Source organism: Drosophila gunungcola (assembly GCF_025200985.1).
Source record: "Drosophila gunungcola strain Sukarami chromosome 2R unlocalized genomic scaffold, Dgunungcola_SK_2 000006F, whole genome shotgun sequence".
Lineage (NCBI taxonomy): Eukaryota > Metazoa > Arthropoda > Insecta > Diptera > Drosophilidae > Drosophila > Drosophila gunungcola.
The window spans coordinates 177,690-196,290 of record NW_026453168.1 but is presented as its reverse complement, the minus strand read 5'-3'; the positions used below and the strand labels follow the sequence as shown (position 1 = coordinate 196,290).

The 18,601-nt window shown below is 45.7% G+C and overlaps 4 protein-coding genes across 18 annotated transcripts in view; 3 read left to right on the top strand and 1 right to left on the bottom strand.

Annotated features, from left to right (window-relative positions):
• LOC128255189 (uncharacterized) overlaps positions 1-3,791 on the top strand; it is a 39,135-nt gene extending 35,344 nt beyond the window's left edge. For all 4 annotated transcript variants that reach the window (XM_052984753.1, XM_052984751.1, XM_052984750.1 and 1 more), the window contains one exon: positions 50-3,791. In XM_052984753.1, coding sequence (XP_052840713.1) covers positions 50-3,018 — 2,969 coding nt within the window. In that variant the 3' untranslated portion in view covers positions 3,019-3,791. The remainder of the gene's footprint in view (positions 1-49) is intronic.
• Positions 3,792-3,866: 75 nt separating this feature from the next.
• On the bottom strand, positions 3,867-5,462 carry LOC128255190 (caspase-7-like). Of its 2 annotated transcripts, XM_052984755.1 has the most exons (5): positions 5,322-5,462; positions 5,216-5,251; positions 4,903-5,122; positions 4,436-4,844; positions 3,877-4,224 (listed from the first exon to the last, which is right to left on the bottom strand). In XM_052984755.1, exons 1-5 carry the CDS (start codon positions 5,358-5,360, stop codon positions 4,146-4,148), a joined length of 783 nt encoding a protein of 260 aa, XP_052840715.1. In that variant the 5' UTR covers positions 5,361-5,462; the 3' UTR covers positions 3,877-4,145. The 2 variants fall into 2 exon arrangements, with proteins under 2 accessions (XP_052840714.1, XP_052840715.1); XM_052984754.1 differs by having other exon boundaries at positions 3,867-4,224; positions 4,903-5,251.
• Positions 5,463-5,775: 313 nt separating this feature from the next.
• Positions 5,776-7,503, top strand: LOC128254877 (protein LTV1 homolog). The gene is made up of 2 exons (XM_052984226.1): positions 5,776-5,866; positions 5,926-7,503. The coding sequence occupies exons 1-2, from the start codon at positions 5,864-5,866 to the stop codon at positions 7,399-7,401; spliced, it is 1,479 nt and encodes a 492-aa protein (XP_052840186.1). The 5' UTR covers positions 5,776-5,863; the 3' UTR covers positions 7,402-7,503.
• Positions 7,504-8,897: 1,394 nt separating this feature from the next.
• LOC128254610 (glycine receptor subunit alpha-2) lies at positions 8,898-18,506 on the top strand. 11 transcript variants are annotated; one of them, XM_052983766.1, is made up of 12 exons: positions 8,972-9,205; positions 10,929-11,026; positions 11,137-11,289; positions 11,858-11,934; positions 13,353-13,452; positions 13,531-13,685; positions 13,990-14,079; positions 15,918-16,073; positions 16,166-16,530; positions 16,892-17,020; positions 17,099-17,203; positions 17,383-18,506. In XM_052983766.1, exons 3-12 carry the CDS (start codon positions 11,228-11,230, stop codon positions 17,581-17,583), a joined length of 1,440 nt encoding a protein of 479 aa, XP_052839726.1. In that variant the 5' UTR covers positions 8,972-9,205; positions 10,929-11,026; positions 11,137-11,227; the 3' UTR covers positions 17,584-18,506. The 11 variants fall into 11 exon arrangements, with proteins under 11 accessions (XP_052839727.1, XP_052839726.1, XP_052839729.1 ...); XM_052983768.1 differs by having other exon boundaries at positions 8,981-9,028; XM_052983770.1 differs by lacking the exon at positions 8,972-9,205 and adding an exon at positions 9,214-9,452.
• The last annotated feature ends 95 nt before the right edge of the window (positions 18,507-18,601 follow it).

The window sequence follows — 18,601 nt, the reverse complement described above, 5'->3', positions numbered from 1 at the left end:
ATTAAAGGGTAACCAAGACCTTACAGCACCTTTTTTGTTACCATTTTAGAAGCAGACCTCAAGAGCAAGACGCGTTCGTTGCCACCGAAAACTCTGACTGCCATTGCGCCCCCGGTCCAGGTGATCGCCGCCAGCTCGGTGACCACCAAGCGAACCAAGACAATCGAGCAGAGCTCCACTATCACCACGGTGATGAGCAAGAGCTCAGCCTCCGCCACATCACAGATGTTCGGACTTAAGAGTCCGACTCACAAAAGCAACACATTGCTGGAGAATCGCGGCGAGTCCTCCACGGACGGGGATGACTTCCTGGCCAACGAGAGGGAACGGGAGAGCGAGAGTGGCTTCCTGCGGCGCCTCATCCACCGCAACTCGAAGAGATCCATAGCCAGGGCCAACGATGGCGTGGAGGACACGGACTCCAGCCAGAGCGTGGCCAAGAAGCTGCAGATCTCGACCTCCTGCCTGGAGGCAGCTGCCCGGGAGTCGCTCCACGTGCCGGACAAGGCGCGCAGTGCCACCTCCCACGAGCAGCACGTCCAGGAGACGCGCCAGACGATCAAGCGGGAGATTCACCACGAGGGCAAGCACGGCCTGAACGCCATGGTCAGCAACTACGGTGTCCATCCGCAACCGCCCACAGCACTGAAGCCCAAATCGGGCCCAGCTGCCAGGCAGCGTTACCTGCCCAAGGAACTGGGTGCTGCTCCGCCAGAGAAGACGAACGATGTGACCAACCTGCTGTCAAAGAGCTCGCGGGGCAACGACACCTTTCAGTCCACCACTTTGGTGCGCGAGCAGCAGACCAAAGTGGAGAGCTCCACGCACTTCGAGCGCAAGCCGCGGATTGTGGGCCTCAGTGCCTTCCAGCAGAAGCTGTCGCGCTCCAGCGACTCAGTGGGCCAGCACTCCAGCTCCTCCAACTCGTTGGAGACCAGCACGGACGAGCCCTCGCCACTGTACTACGAGGAGAAGCAGCGCAAGACGGTGGAGAAGTCGCGCAGCTTCCGCAACTACGAGGACGAGGCTGTGGACTCAGCGGCCGTGCACAACAACATGCCGAGTCTGCCGGACCTGTCGCTCAGTTTCCGGCTGCCCGCCCACTACAAGCCCGGCACGCCCCAATCGCCCTGTTCCCCCATGTCGCCCAGTGCCAAGTGTGTGTCGCTGGGCTTCGAGATCAACGACAACAAGCTGCTCCAGGCCCGAGCCGAATCCGCGGGTCAGTTGCCCTCGGTGGCGAGGAGCTCGCCGCAAAAGCCCACCACCACAAAGCTAATTGTGAGCAGTCCGGGAGCGGCGAATATCTCGCAGATCGAGCAGAACATAGACCTGATAGTGAAGTCCCCGATGGTGAACATTCTGCGGAAGTCCGGCCATGTGACGGAGAAGCTGCCCAAGGAGCCGTCCACTCCGCCCAAGCAGCGACCCAAGTTGCTGGATCTGGGAGCCAAGGTGGCAGCTCCAGCGGCGCACGCAAGTCCCAGTCCGGCCAGCCCATTGACCAAGAGTGCCAAGCTCTCCAGCAGTCCGCCTACCACTCCGGCCAAGGGCCAGAGCTCCGCCAGCGGCAGTCGCCGCAACTCCAGCAATGTGGAGGCCACTGGCGAGCCGGAGTTCATGAAGATCCAGCTGAATCGCGTGGACCAGGCGCGTCTGCACAACAAGACCAATCACTTGGTGCTGGCCAAGAACCTGAAGTCGCCCAGCGAGCGAAGTCAGAGCAGCGATGACCTCAGCTTCCGGCGGAACAGCGGCGAGAATCTGGCGGGAATTGAGATTGTGGAGCATCCGCAGCAGAAGCCTCCGAGTCCGGTGGTCAGGCCGACGATCCTGGAGCCCAGTTTGAGCAGGCAGTTGCGATCCGTGAGTGCCAATAGTGTGAGGACGAGTTACGGCAGCAGCAGCGAAGGATTGGCCACACCGGGATTGGTCACACCGGCCACCACTCCGAGTACGCCCAAAAGCAATGGCTTCGCCAAGGGTGTGCCCAGGGACGTTAAGGAGCACAGGGAGCAGCCCAGTCCCAGGGACTCCGGGAAGAGCAATCGCCTTTCGCTGGAGGATCGCAAGCGGTTGTTCCTCAGCGAGGAGCGTTCGAAGGTGGCGGAGCAGCGCAGGAAGTCGGTTACAAAGGCGGATAGCTCTGCGCCACCCACTCCCACGGTGACGCCAGCCACACCCGCCATTCCCCCCACTCCGGCCACGCCCACCACCGCGACCGAACTGGTCGAGGTCAATGGCAACACCTCGCCCACCTCCAACCCCGTGGTGCTGCGCAAGAAATCCTTTGCCAGCTGCAATGGCAACCCAAGTCCCTCCAAGGACGATCCCACGCCGGAGCTGATGAAGGTCTTTGCCCGCCGTTCGCTGAAGGTCAAGGACGACGATGTGGTGACCCTGGCACAGGTTCAAGGCTCCGCTCCCGCTCCAGTGACCACGGCCAAGAAGCTGCCGTCCAGCGGAGGCGGAGGTCAGAGCGTGGACAGCGACAAGGAGAACCAGTCGAACAGCGAGGAGAAGCTGGACAAGCTGGCGCCCAAAAGCGAGGCGCAGGTCAGCCATCATCCCAGCGGCAATCGCAATTCGGTGGCAGACTTCCGCAATCTCAACAATAACATCAACAACAACAACAACAATCAGCAGCAGCAGCAGCAGCATCAGCACCAGAAGGTGCCGCCCAAGGTGGTCACCTATCTGCCGCCCATCAAGGTCAGCAATCAAGGACGCAATAGCCTGAACAACAACATCAGCAACAACAATGGCAGTGTAAGGCCCGCTGGCGAAAGGTTCTCGCTGCAACTGAAGCAGTTCAACCCGGCAGCAACTACTCCAACGTCTCCGGTGGCAGCAGCAGCAGCAACAACCATTGCAGCAACGTGTGCAGCGGCAACAGCGGCAACAGCAGCAACAGCACCCAACAAACCCATCGAGCGATCAGCCACGGTTGGCGAGTTCAAGGGAATCCACCAGAGACGCGCCGAGTGGGAGCAGCGGGCCAAGGAGGCGCTGAAATAGAGGATGGAGGAATGGACCAGACTGTACCTAGCCTAGCTGCAATCCAAGTGCTTTTGTCTAGTGATGCGCTCTCCTTCAAGCGAACCCATCCGATTGGAAGGCAACAAAATTACTAAGGGAATTATCAAATTATCATTATACAATACACATTAGCTAAAAACCTGTAAAGAATCGCAAAAGAAATCTAAGTTGAGGGTGCCGGACAAGGCGAGGTCATCCAAAGACAATAGCGGCCTGCTCGGTTCCGGCTCCCAAAACACTGTAGGCAATAACTATATAACGATCTTCAAAAAGTGACTAGCGTATACTTATTTTTAGACTATCTGCGTATCATTTACATATTGAAAATTAAGCTTCGTTTCGAATTCGTTCTATTGCATGTCGAGAAATGTTATAAAATAAACAAAGAATGCAACTAACTCTTAACTGACAAAAAAAATAAAAACTGTAAGGACTGTGAGTATAATTACGAGAAGCAAGGAGCCTGATATTCGAAGCATCTGATTTACGTTAAGTTGATATTTTGCAAGCTTTTAATCGGTAGAAGAGAATGATTTTACTAACTAGGCTTAACTATTATTACTTTTTAGCATCGTACCAATTGTTTCAACAACTTTTTTATTGCATAATCTATGATGTCTGCTGAGATTACAGATCCACGAATTCATATTCATACCCAAGTGTATTTAAAACATTGCGATTGTACAATTGTTGTTAAAGAGACAAGTTTGTAAATGTACATAAAACAATAAACTAATAAATATCCGAGTAAAGACTTGATTCTTTTCTTCTCGTAACTTTTCATTCAAAGTTTTGAAATTTTTTTTATTATTTTTTTTAATTCTTTTCGCACACAGTTCAAATGATGCTTCCCATGAACCCTTGCAGGCTTGGACACTGGTTACACTTGGTTACACTGGTATAGCTTCTAAATTGAATTGATTTATTCTAACCTGGTCCTATATCTTAATTTTGTAAAAGTGCTTAGATTAATTGCAATAAATTTCACCAATATACTTTTAGTTATGATTCATACTTTTTGAGTTCGTTTTTGTTATTTGTTATTTAATGCTATACAGTTAATAGGTTTAGTACCAATATTGTTCTTATTTGAGTTTGGTCATCTGTTATGTTGCATTTTGCACAAAGTCTCCAAAGCAGAATCCTCTTGAAAGATTTTTGTTTACTGATGGTATTTGCTTCCATCTGTAAAACCGTGAAAATAAATTGACAATGAATAGGCCGTGGAGTTCACTCGATGATACGGTACGTCCAAATAAATCTTTCACCACAAAATGTGTTTATAATACTTCTTATAATATTTGATTTAGAATTTAAGTATTTAGTTTACTGAATTGTTGCATGTTTTGTATAGGTACCAAAAAAAAACAACTCTTTTCCTCTAACTTATACTTACCCAATTAAATCAGATTGGACCTCAACCTTCACGTTTACATCCTCAATGATTGAGAGGAAGTCCTTGGTAAGGCCATCTTGATCCATCACATTGCACAGAGTTTGGATGAAAATCGATCCATTTGTCTCATTGCGATAGCTCTCGAAACCTTCGGTGGTGCTGTAGCACTTGATATAGGATGAGGGATTTCTTTTGGTATTACAATCTGCCTTACAATTCCCTTTGCAGGCCTGGACTATTAGGATCTTAGGTTTATCTGCTAGGGTTTCATTTTCGTAGAGAGGAAATAGAATATCATCGTCCAAGTCGTACTCTTTATCGTCGCACGCAAGGATCTTTTCTTTGCGGTTGCCATGGCTCAATATAACTATGACCAAAGCCGACAAATGGTAGAAACATTTCCGAGTTACTGTAAAGTATTTATTATTAATATTATGAGAACAACATTGGACTCCTTCGTTACCCACATTTTGTGACTGTATCCTTAACCATAGAAAATGTAGGGTTGGGGACTACCTCAATTGTGCACTTCATCTTCTCAAAGGTTTTTCTCAAGGCATCAACATCCTTTGAGCTACCTTTTCTGGTCTCAGTGGGAAAATTCTCGTGGTTGAAAATGTATACAGCAGGGGGCTTTAGTTTGTCACCCGAAGGCTCAAAGTACCCTCGAGCATCGGAACTTTGGGCCTTGAGATAATATGAACATTTATCAGGTGAAGAGCCATACAATTTGCTGACAATATCTCTGTGAAGGCTCTGCAGGCTACGCTTCTTACTTACTTGTTCCTCATCAGACTCCTCATAGAGTGTTATTATCTACATATTTAAGTTATTAGAATTTTAGGCAATAGGTTTCTAGCAATATACTTTCAGTTAAGTTACATACTTTCTGATGATCCTCTTCTAGGGGTCGCCAATTGTCCATTGCTATTGGTTGCCAATATACAGCCGACTGTCTAATGCGGTCAGTTTGCAAGACAATATATACAATAATTTTTCTTTCTAGTTCGACGTTATCTTGCTAATATACGACTTATAACTTGATCGAACTGATTCATTTTTTACGTTCTCGCAGTGGCGGCTACATGGGGGTTTTGGGTTCCAAAAGTTAATCAATTTAAAAATATATTTATTTAGCTCGGAATAACCTGGCCATATTGAACGGTCGACTTGGGAGAAAAACAATTAATACAATTTTAGAGCGCTGCAAAACCCATAATAAAACTTAACTTTTAACTAAAGTAGTTTTTTATTTGGCGCTTTGTTTTCTAATTATTTAAACGTTGTCCAACACTATTCGCAACTACGCATTGGCAAACACAGTGTGACCACAAGCGAACTGGGCGAAAATCCCTTTCTGGGTGGCAGCTCCAGCAGGCACATGTGTTTCTCTGTATTTACAAAAGATATTCCGAAAACAATTCAATAATGGTGGGTAAAACACATAAATCCTGGCCAGAACCGCACTCACCAGCCATCTTCCACCGCAGGTTAAGGGCAAGAAGCCGTACATTGACCGCAAGAAGGCGGTCACCTTCCATCTGGTGCACCGCAGTCAGCACGATCCACTGGTGACCGATGAGAATGCCCCACAGCGGGTGCTCCTGGAGGCGGCGGCCCGCCAGCAGAAGCCCACCAAGGATGAGCCAACCGCCGATCCCGCCCAGCGGCAGGAGGAGCTGAAGAAGTTCGGCATCCACTTCGACGACGACTACGACTACATGCAGCACCTTAAGAAGCGCGAGAACGATGTGGTTTGGGAGTTCATGGAGAACCCCAATCAGGCCAGGAAACAGCGAGCGGATCCGGAGAAGCCGGGCCCAGCGCCGAAGCTGGTCCTGCCCAGCTCCGTATTCGCCAGCGAGTTCCAGGAATCCGAGGGAATGCTGAACAAGGCGGCTCCACAAACCTTACGGCTCGACTGGGATCCGGATGTGGTGGCCGCCCTGGACAGCGATTGCGAGAACGAGGATCTGGAGGATGACTTCGTGATGCAGGCCATGGCTGAGCGCGATTCCGATGACGACGAGGAATGGGACGGCGAGGAGGAGGAGGGCTCCGACATGGACTTCGATTCCGACGATCTGAACGAGGAGGAAGACGAGGACGAGCTGATGGATCGCCTGGCGCCGCTGATGCGCGAGCGTCGCTTCGACGACGAGGAGGTCAAGTCGCGCTTCACCGAGTACTCCATGTCCTCCAGCGTGATCCGTCGCAACGAGCAGCTCTCCCTGCTGGACGATCGCTTCGAAAAGTTCTACGCCAGCTACGATGATCCGGAGCTGGGTGACCTGGCCCTGGAGGATATCGAGGGCAACTGGCACCAGAAACATCCGGTTGTGATGCAGTGCTTCAAGGAGTTCAAGAAGAAGGACAAGACCATTGAGTACAACAAGGAGTGGGATCGCGAGCGCATCGAAAAGTATCGGAACGTGGTCGAGGGTGAGCAGGATCCTACGGAGGAGCTGGTCGAGTACGAGGTGGACGACCCCAAGCAGAAGAAGTGGGACTGCGAGTCCATCCTCTCGACCTACTCGAACATCTACAATCATCCCAAGCTGATCGACGAGCCGCGGCGCAGTCGTCGTTCCAGTGCCAGCACAAATCCAGCTCCCATTCAGATCGATCCCAAAACCGGCCTGCCCACGAATGTCCTGCGTGGTGGAGTCGATGGCCAACTGACAGCCAAAGCGTTGGCCAATCTGGCCGACGAATCGGCCGATGCCGCGGGTCCCAAATCACTGTGCGCCAAATCGGTGCTTTCCACATTGAGTATCCTGTCCATCAGGCCCAAGGACGAAACCGCCGAAGAGAAGAAGGAGCGCAAGCGCCTGCTGAAGGACTATCGCAACGAGCGTCGCATCGAAAAGAAGGCCAACACGGAGGCCTTCAAGGAGGAGAAGAAGCGGCAGACGCACGTGAAGATCAACCAGCGAACCAACCAGCAAGGAGCCTCCATTGTCTAGCTTAAGTTTCCGGCTCTCATTCTTCTCTAGGCTTAAATGTGAATTGCATACACAGTCGTATATATTAAGTGATATCTATAAACGAAGGATTGGATAAACCGACTAACTGTTGCCGTGATTATGGGCATCGTCGTTCATCAGAATTATAGGCACACGCCGGGAGTTGGAGTCGGCCCGGGATGTCGCCTTTTGTTGGCGTCATCGTCAGTTGTCAGTTGCCAGTTGGCCATTAATCAAAGTGGCCGACTGTGCCGCACGCGCACAGGCTATAAACCGCAACAACTATGCCACATCGCGATACCCTGGAAAAGGACGTGGCGAATGTCCTGCCTGGCAGCAATTAGCTTAACTGACTGCCTAACTGACTGGCTGGCTGACAACAAGCTTAGACTAGCGTTTCGCTAGCTGCTAACTAGCTCGACGGGCGGACGGACACCAAGCGGAATCAACAGCAAGACAATCGAAGCGAAAATAACATAAACTCCGTTTCATTGTCAGTTGGCGAGCAGCAACAGCAACTACAAGAATGTCATAACAAAGTGGCTTTTTACCCTGCCGCATGTCCATATGTACAGCGCGTAGCAGCGCCTACATCAAGTATATGCACGACATGGCTGTGTCAGTGCGCCACATGCTATATATTATAGTCGCAGTCGGTCGGTCGGTCGGACGGTCGGTCGGTCGGTCCTACAAACGCGATTTGTATTTACACAGCCATATAGAAATTTCCCACGAGGGCTGAGGCCTGGGGGCCATTCTCCATTCAGGCCTCGTTTCCAGCCCTTGGGCAATGGTTAGTGGCAGGTGGGAATGGGACGGGATGGGATTCGCTTTGGTGTGGCAGTTGTTTAGTGTTTTGGTTATTTTGTGGAATTTTCAAGTCAATTCGCATGCACTCTGTTGGAAAACCCAACCGATGTCAGTCACCACTAACGGCTGGGGATATATCTAGAACCCCCCAAGAATGCAACTACATACAAATAATGTTTAGAAGTGATCCAAGATCTTAAAAGCTGACAGAATAACATGACCAGAGATTTGAGATATTCTAATTCACGCAAACAAAGGATAATTTAACTACCACTGCTTTGCCAATATTGCATTATATTTTCTTATTTAGTTGTTCTTTGTTCTCTTTCTTATAGATTCCATTAGACTAACTAACCTAACTTTACTTTGAAGTCCTTGAATAAATTACTCATGATGGATTTGTGACATTTATGGGAAACAGCGAATTTATTTGATCATTCTCATATGGCGACGAGGTATGGGGACTAGAAAATCCCAAACACACTTCCTGGTGGGGGGGGGGGGGGGTGAACCCAACACCAATTTGCCCATGCAATCGTCGTCCTTCCAGACCCCCCAGTACCCAGTACCCAATCCTAGTCCTCGTCCGAACCCAACTCCCATCGTTGTAAGTGGAAACCCGTTACAGTTGGTTGTCGTGCCTGAGCCTCCATTGAACGTTGGGGGATTTTTTTCGTATGTCGTATTAAAGTTGGCAAGGCGAGCGGCCAAGAAATTCGCGTATTTCCACGGCTCAGTTCCGTTCAGTTCAGTTCAGTTGAGTTTAGTTCCTGAGCGAAGGCGAACGGATTCGGGCGCGCGTCGTTCCCGCAGCGCGGTAATTCCCCATATAACATCTGAATAATATACAATAGTACCATACGCCCTGGGATATATGATGGGTGTACTGCGGAGTTCGCGTGAGGCGGGCGTTAAAGTCGCGTAATTTTAGGCCGTTTTCGGAAATGGAACCCCCGCTGGAGCATTAATAAATGCCACTAACTACATAATTAATGTAATTGCTGGGGACGGCTGTCTCGATGATCGAAAATCCCGGTTTTATATAACAAAATACGGCGGCATTTTTAAATGTCATTCCATTAATTTTAATCCAACGCTGGATCTTTGAACATAGCCGCACCGGCAGGATCCTCCGCATGAATATTAATGGCTTTTTGGCTCTCAGCTGCTCAGTTAGTGCGTGCTTTCAATCAGAGTGTGGCAAAAGTATCTGTGAGATGTGACACGTTATGACATATGGTGTGAGTGATTTAGGCATTCCTGTCCAAGATCCGTATCTACATACGTGTGTGTGCCCACACCACTTGAGGCCGGGCTTAGCCGGATACGGTTCATCTCACGATCTGCATACATCCGCGCATATATATCTATACTATCTATCTGTATGGTCGTTCAAGCGCTGGCAGATCTGGAAGTGAAATTTTTAATTTGCGCAAAAATACCCATTGCCAGTGCCATTGCCAATGTCAGGCCGCAGAAGTAATTTATAGGAAGTGGATGTCCAGGCAATTATGTGTGTACTGCTGCTGCTGATGCTGCTGCTGCTGGTGGCCAGGAAGCCTGCAATTGAAACCCTCGATCTGCCTGTGCTCCCCACTCTCCCCGCGCGGATCCCCTCGGGTCGTATCTGCCAGATATCGGTCGCATAAATAGTCGCATAGATTGAGCTGTTACACACCGGCCACCGCCGTAAAAGCTGTCTGTCTGTCTGTTCAGCGACTTAAGTAAAATTGGCACGCGATTCAATTGAATCTTGGCGAGAAGTGTGCTGTGTGCTGTGTACTGTGTACTGTGTACTGTGTGCCCTGTGCCGGGGCAATTTCCAGTGCACCAGTATTTTGCCATGCCTTGACCGCTGGCGGAGCTCATCCGCCGCTCCAGCTCCTTCCTTTAGCCCCTTTCGTGTCCACTTTTACAGTGGGAGTTCCGTATCTAGAACCATCATTTATTAACCGACTTATGAAATACTAAAAAAGCTTATGTACCTTTCATTAACAGCTTTGTAAAATGATTTTCTTGTTTCAAAAACTATCAAATATTTTTCTCTTCCTTTAATCAATACTGATCAAAACTATTCTTAGCAAGCTTTAATTTTGAAAACTTCTTCAATGAAAAAAAAAAAAAAAATTTTCTATTCTATGAAACTAGTTGATTTAAAACTATGTATATACCACCTTTAAATCATGATCTACTAATGAAATTTTTAAAAAGTCGTTGACCACTTATAAGCAGTTTTTAATTTAATTATAATACGTAATTTTTTTTAGCACAAAAACTTTAAGAGTTATTTAAAACATATTTATGGGACTGATTTGATAAGAAATTATAATTTAAGGTTCTTAAAGGCTCGAGTTGTGAAACAACATGAAATAAAGCTTAGTCTCCTCAGAATTGGCCAGTTCAAGCTAGGGAGTTCCCACCGTAGATATCAGTTTACGGTGGCAATCCGCAATCGTACGCCCACACAACCGGGCGTGGAATCTACATATCACAGATGCGGATACAGATACTCGTATCTAGATGAGCACTCCGTCGCCACCAGAGCTCGGCTCTTGTTTATTCGAGTTCCGAACAGCAGCCGAGCCGGAGGCAAAACCTTGCGCACAACGATAACCCATCCAGGATCCACTCTATATACGATCTATGCTCGCTCTCTCTCTCTCTCTCTCTCTCTGTCTCATTCTCTATATATAATCGCATATATATCTTTTGTTCAGTGTTCGTGTCGTGTACAAAGTGAAAGCCCCTAAAAGAATTGAAAAAAAAAAGAAAGAAAACAGCCAGGGAGCAAAGCATAAGCAAGTCAAAATAAAATGTAAGAGTTGACCGCAAAGTCCAAAAGAAATTAAACCCAAAAAAAAAAAGAAAAATACAACACAAAAAGGCAGCAAACCAATGCAAATGATCGAAAATATTGTGTTACAGAAACCGAATTATGAAATTCCCACGTCGGTGTAAAGTGAGATGATTTGAGGTCTGTGTTACAAATCCTTTCCCGTGCCGTCGCCCCAACATCATGCTCGACAAATTCAACACACACGCATTCATATCGTTTGGACTGGGATTCATACTGATGTGGTAAGCTCGAGTTACTCCTTTTCCCTTTTCCCCGATCCATTTCGCATTTCCCATTTCCATCTGGAGCTGTGCGACTCCAAGTGCAACCCCCACGAATCCCAGACCCAGAATCGTTTCCAGTTCAAGGGGAACCTTCGTTTAGTACTGCCAAATCCAAAATCGGTTCGGTTCGGTTTGGTTCGGTTTCGGTTCGAAATATCCATAGCAAGGTCAATTGGATCACAGTCAAATGAGAATCCTGCACGGCATTTACGGCCGATTGGAAAGAAGGAAACTAATATTATTCGCCTGCCAGGAGGTTAAACGGCGCAGCAGAATCGAATCAAAGCACCCGACCAGCACGAAGGAAGTTAATTTCAAATTCAGACTTAAATTGACAAAGTTTGCTACAGTTGCATGTGGCAGACATTGCTCTCTCTCTCTCTCTCTCTCTCTCTCTCTCTCCAACCATCCCTCAATTAGGGGGTTTCCCCGAACAACCCATACCCCCCACACAAAAAAAAAACTAAATAAAGAAAAGGACTGCATTTGAATTTCCCCCATTTGTTTTGTGCTGCTCATTTTGCAGGCTGAGCGAAGCCACGGAAGCCCACATGAACTACACAGCCAAGCCGCGAGTAGTTCTTCCGCCTAATTATGTCAAGGGTAAGTTGAACTATACCTCTACCTATACCAATACCAATACCCATACCTATAGCTATACTTCGATACCCCCGTAATCCCAACCATGTAGAAATTGTTACGAATGGAAAATCGTACTCCTCGGAGGTGTCCTTTTCGATGCGGTCTCCTTTTGCTTTTAATTGCTCCGAATTGCCCCCCACTTTATTTTGCTTTGTGATTTCTGATTTGTTTGCACCATGAAACCACCAGCCATGGATATGGATATGCGTGTTCGGGTTTTTTTTTCTACCTTTCCACTGTTTGAGTTTTTTTCTCCATTCATTTCGTGACGCGGCGAACTTCAGGGCCTCCTCCGTCTATGGCATACTGGGTTAGGGTTACGGGGCTACCCAGTCTCACCAGTCTCACCAGTCTTACCAGTCTCCCAAATGGGACTTTGACGTCATCCGGCGTATTACGATCGATTAAAATCAAAATAACATTTACCGGCGTCAATTGCCTGCCAGAATTACCGAAGAATTTGTGTAATCTGCAGATCTGAAGGAGCGCTCACATTAAAGTTCCATTACTCCATAAATAGTTTGTTGCAAAAAGTAAACTCTACTGAGTTCAACCTGTATCCTATATATATACTAAAGCATTTATTAGCTTTTGGTCTCGTTCCATTCCATTTATTATTTAGCCTTCTTCTCGTTAACCCTTCTAAAAGTTGTATTTTAAACTATCAACTCTACAGTTCAATAATCGCAATATTGACCTCAAAATACCTAATGCATTTAAATACATTTTGTGTTTACTAAAAATCTTTAAAAAGCGAACAATCTGATTATTATAAAATCAAAAATGTTGTTTAGGCAATTAGTGAGATTTGTTAATAACAAGTTTTGGAGCACATTCAAGCATTTAAGTTAAATGAAATATTTCTTTAAACATTACAAGTAAAAGTTGCAATTAAATAAAATTAAGTTAAATAAAATAAAATAGTTAAGATTTCCGAAAAAAGAGATAACTTAAACACAATGTTTACAATCCCAAACTCTATAGATTCTCTTGAATCCAATAAATTGGAAATGCGAACTTACTGCTTATGCAATATGTGCATTTGGTTGCCAGAAGCCACCTGCGAAGGTTTGAATAATTTACCGAAATTACCCAGAGGCGTGTACTCTTCATTTGAGGCAATTGCTGGAGCTAATCAACACCTTTATTTCTATCGATTTTCGCCAGTTGTGTAATACGCATTAGGACCCTGAACTTGCCGAGGAGTCAGAGTAGGAGTTGGGTGTTGTTTTCTCTATTTTAGGGGAGTCTTAGAAAGTCACGAAAGTTTGCACAACATTCAGTAGAGGGGGAAATCATTTGTGAAACTATTCCTTAAAAAGTCTTTCAACACCAAACGTGAAGGTGTGCTAACCGGAGATCGCCTTGATTTATTGCAGAGATACGACCGCCCTCGAAGAAGGGCTCCCCAGTGATAGTAGACTTTAGCATATTCGTTGTAGATATTAACTCAATTAACGTAGAGGATATGGACTTTAGGTAAGTGGTTGCGTATCTGGAGAGACCTCAATCGGGAGATCATAATGGAGCATATAGCAATACTGTGTACATTTTCAGAGTAGACATGTTTATACATCAACGCTGGCTGGAGTCGCGTCTGGAGATCCCAGATGACATCTTCGAGGAGGGCGACGACTACGTGACGCTGCTTCCAGAGGTCTTTGAGAATTTTTGGCAGCCGGATCCGTACTTTCTCAATTCCAAGATTGCCGGTACGTTCACACCCACCCAAAAACCGTATAGATAGTTATATCCAAAGCTTCATGTTCGAGTAGTCTGTGTGTCGATGTGTTCTTACGTTTACGTATCTTGGACCGGGATTCATGCACTTTGTCCAGCTGAGCTCATCACTTATGTGTCTAATTTAACTCTCTAACTCTGGACCGTTTGTATATAGTAACGAATTACTTTGTTTTCCTTTGTTTGTTTGTTTTTTTCCTAATCCACCGGTTACTCAACCGAACCACTTCTACTACTAACAAATCGCGAACTAACAATACCGATACTTCTGCATAGGATACGGAAGTCCATATGTTGCGTCCACTTCCATGCTACGCAATAAGGGCGAAAGAGATTCGAAAAACTTTCATCTAAAGAAAGATATAAGTATATCAAAAATGACTCTAGATCTGTGTTTTGCCACTTTTGTGTTTTGCCAAAATCCATCGAAATCGATATATCAGTATCAGTATCAGTATCAGTATCAGTATCAGCGCATATCTTCCATCCAATGTATTCTGTATATTCAACATTCTACGAAACCTATCTATACCGACTACGTATTGGGCCGATTCAAATGAATTCTCGTGCCATATAGTCCGTTGTGTGTATATATATCCATACATCCCATTCCTAGCGAAAAACCGAGTGTATATTTAAGTTTTTTTTTGTATAATTTCCCAACCCAATACCGGACCCGCCCACTCGAGCGGCTCTCATTACACGCACGAATTCCATTCGGGCTCCAATGCCATGGTCAAACAGGACACTCCAACCCACCGTAGAGCTACCCGTACACCCACACACCTTCCTTCATGACCATCGCCCACGCCCACGCCCACACCCACGCCCGTATCCGAAAATGAAAATTTGCAGTTGCACCCGGAGTCCTGATAAGATCTCACCTTGGAATCACGAGGGCAATTTAGTTTTTTCCATTTTTGGTTTCCCTTGTCAACATTTACAAAACCAAAATCGATTGTTGTCACGATTTTGTTTAGCACCACAAGTTAAAGTATTTAATTTTCGTTTAAACAAATATATATATCTTGATATGGGATAAGAGTACTTCCTTTTCAGTACCAATACTATTTTATTATACCCTTGCAGAGGGTATTATAATTTCAGTCAGAAGTTTGCAACGCAGTGAAGGAGACGTTTCCGACCCTATAAAGTATATATATTCTTGATCAGCATCACTAGTAGAGTCGATCTAGCCATGTCCGTCTGTCCGTCTGTCCGTCTGTCCGTCCGTTTATATGCAAACTAGTCTCTCAGTTTTAAAGCTATCTGCATGAAACTTTCCCAAAAGTTGTCTTTCTATTGCAGGTAGTATATAAGTCGGAACGAGCCGGATCGGACGACTATAGCATATAGCTCCCATAGGAACAATCGGAAAAATAAATGAAAAAAATTATAACTTTTCTGTTTTTTATTTTTTTGTTTAGTTCTTCGACATTTAGTAATGGTTAAATATTTCCGATTTACGGATTAAATTTCATCAAAGTCGGACGACTATATCATATAGCTCTCATAGGAACAATCGGAAAAATAAATGAAAAAAATTATAACTTTTCTGTTTTTTAATTTTTTGTTTAGTTCTTCGACATATAGCAATGGTTAAATATTTCAGAATTATGGTTTAAATTTTATCAAAATCGGACGTCTATATCATATAGCTCCCTTAGAAATAATAAAAATATATAAAATAACTATCAAATAATTGAGCTGCAAATCATCATAGCTTCAATGTTTTTAAACATATACGAAAGTAAATCATAATTTTAATGTTTTCAAAAATGTTTAATTCTTGCAATAGCTGCAAGGGTATATGAACTTCGGCTTGCCGAAGTTTGCTTTCTTTCTTGTTTTTTAGTTAAAGTTACCTTACTATTTATATAGTTTAACCCATTTCATTTACATTCATTTGTTGTTACGCTCTTATAACTAAGTTAAATTCTATTATATTTTTTTTTTTAAACAACTAAATTAAGTTTGACCCACCCATTTCAACCAAAACTCATTCGTCGTTAGTTAGAATGTCGCGCTTAAACCTAGAAAATAAGGCGATCACGATCACGGCACCACCAATCGAGCCACGAAATCACTGAGCCACCACCGAAATGCGCAAAGAAATGAGTCTATCGATGCCAATGCCATAGTTCTAATCAAAACCCATTTGTTCCGCATCTCTGCAACGTCTTCTCGATGTCTTTTCGTTGTAGAAATAGCGACACTGACCCACAAGTTCACGTCGGTGACGCTCTACAAGAACAAGACGGTGCGGTATGCGGCCCGGATGCACGCGATCATCGCCTGCCAGATGGAGTTCCAGCTGTACCCCATGGACATCCAGGTGTGTCCCATCTACATCGAGAGCTGTAAGTGGTCCTGTCCCCGTCCCTGTCCCCGTTTCTGTCCCTGCTGTTCCATAGATTTACATAACGCAAGTTCATCCCCCTCCCACCCGAAGTCTCGTCGAACAACCAGAAGGTGAAGCTACGCTGGTCGGACTCCGGCGTTACCCTCAATCCGGAGCTGAAGCTGCTGCAGTACAATCTGGGGCAGCCCTTGGAGCTGGAGGAGAGCGACGGCTACATGCCGGAGAAGGTGGGCAACTTCTCCCGCCTCACCGTGTACTTCCGCTTTGAGCGCCAGATTGGCCACCACCTCATCCAGACCTTCGCCCCCTCCTCGCTGGTGGTGATGCTCTCTTGGTTCAGCTTCTGGCTGGGACTGGACGCCATTCCGGGCCGGGTCACGCTGCTGGTTACCTGCATGCTGACCCTGGTCACCATGTTCACGGGCGCCGACATTCCGCCAGTGGCCTACGTAAAGGTGGGTATAAACTAGTTTTAAAAATCGTTTTTTTTCTGTTTTCTTTCTATTTTAAGAGAAAGAGAATAAGAATAAGAATAAGAATAATAAGAGAGTATTTTAGTCAGCTCTATAAATGATTTAAAAACCCTACTGATTTCTGTAGCCCCTTGGAATATTTTACGAGAATCAATTTTAAAAATCAATCAAATTGTAATAAAGGGAAGTTTTTGTATAATATATATATTTAATAAAGTTGAAGTCATTAGGAGCACATCTCCCAAATATCACTCCTAATTCGAGCACCGGCACAAATTTTCTAATTTGGATTACAACTTTAAATAAGCTCGTAGGTTCTAACCGAAGGGATCGCTCGTTTCAGGCCCTGGATCTCTGGATGGCCGGCTGCATGCTGTCCGTGTTCGCCGCTCTGGCCGAGTTCGTGGTGGTGAAAGTGCTGGACGTGCAGTACCAGTACCAGGTGAACCGCATACCCAAGGTACTGCCCATGGTAAGGCAGCTGTGGGGATATCGCTTTAATAAGTAATGCCACCCTCTTGTCGTTCCGATTTTCGTTTGACTCGTGCAGCGCATCAGCAACATGGAGAAGGGTCAGTGTGCGACGGTGGCCAGCTGGGAAGGAGGAGCGGTGCGTTCGCGGAAAGCGACCCAGACGCCCACGACGCCGGGCCAGGTGAGCTATTCACTGGTGACGGGCGGGGGGAACCATTGCACCTGTCACGACCACACATCAAATTTTCAATTAAATGGGACTAATGGGGTGTACACTGTACAGTCTTAGGCAATATTCAAAAAAGAAAACGAATGATATTGTATCCGCTTATAAATATTTCGTTGCAATTAACCTTTTAGACCTCGCTGCAGGGGAATGGTGGACCACCAAAACCGGCCAGGCGTCAGAGCCTTCTATCTGTGGCCTGGACGGATACGGATACTGGCGTGGAGAAGATCATGTGGCGCGAGATCGACAAGGTCTCCCGCGCCGTGTTCCCCATTCTGTTCTTTGTGTTCGTGCTCCTGTACTGGCCGATACTGCTGATGAAGTCGTCCTAGGATTTGGGGAGCTCCAGACTGCACATGTCTGGACTCCGTTAAAAAGCCGAACGACCGCGAAACTGATGATGGAACTACTACTGAACTGGATTTAGCGCCCAAGTGCAATGCCAGAGACCGCGAGTCTTTGGATCTTAATATCTGCAAAGAGAGCTAGCAACTCCGCAACTCGCTCCCTGTCATCGAAGTACAAGAAACCACAAGGAAAGTCTACAGTTACCTACATAAGTGCGTGCATGGGTATTACTTCACTACACCTAGATCGGGTGCATCAAATCGAATGTACTGAGTATAGCTTAGATGTCGACGACTATTTGCTCACGGAGGATGTATTGATCATTTGAGTATTTTCTTTGTACAGATCCGATCTTGTTATAAACGATACCTTTATTATTATTTAAATCTATGCCACGAACGAAGGAACTATAAATCTCTCGAGCACCGCGCACTCCCACAGTGTTATAGGCTTCAGCTACTCTAGGCATAAATCAAGGACCCACATCGATTTACCCAATTTTCAGTTAGTTCTGCCTTATATACACCGGATATTGAACAAATGTATATCACTGTGCTAGTGACAATACCCCCAAATCGAAAGGGTTGTCCCTACTTTGAAAGTATACACTCTCTGCAACTGCGAGCTACACGCATAAATCAAACATTTTCTGGCAAACGATTTTAATTCAACTTTTGTATTAGGCTTAAGCAAATCAGCCAAGACATGGAATTGGTGCTTTACGGAGATAATAATACAATGGCCTCTAAGGATATTTGGAATGTAAATAATGAAACAGTGAACAGTGAATGCTTTTAGAGATTTTTACATATTTAGAATTATTTATCCATTATAGCGCATTTTAATGCAAACATTAGAGCTGTGGCTTTTACATCTAATACTAAAATCGACCTGTAGTTCAAACAGCGCACATCAGGCAGAATTTTTGAAAATATAAACATATATATATTTGTTAAGCTAAATCGAGTTTATATTTGATATGAAAATACGGACACAATGTAA

Excerpts from the sequence above, each read along its gene's own strand:
- LOC128255190 (XM_052984754.1), bottom strand. The coding sequence starts at position 5,360 with ATGGACAATTGGCGACCCCTAGAAGAGGATCATCAGAAA. Across the intron at positions 5,252-5,321 it reads TAGAAGAGGATCATCAGAAA|ATAATAACACTCTATGAGGA; the intron begins GTATGTAACTTA and ends TTAAATATGTAG. Across the intron at positions 4,845-4,902 it reads TAAGGATACAGTCACAAAAT|TAACTCGGAAATGTTTCTAC; the intron begins GTGGGTAACGAA and ends AATACTTTACAG.
- LOC128254610 (XM_052983767.1), top strand. The coding sequence starts at position 11,228 with ATGCTCGACAAATTCAACACACACGCATTCATATCGTTTGGACTGGGA. Across the intron at positions 14,080-15,917 it reads TCATCTAAAGAAAGATATAA|AAATAGCGACACTGACCCAC; the intron begins GTATATCAAAAA and ends TTTTCGTTGTAG. Across the intron at positions 16,074-16,165 it reads TCCCATCTACATCGAGAGCT|TCTCGTCGAACAACCAGAAG; the intron begins GTAAGTGGTCCT and ends TCCCACCCGAAG.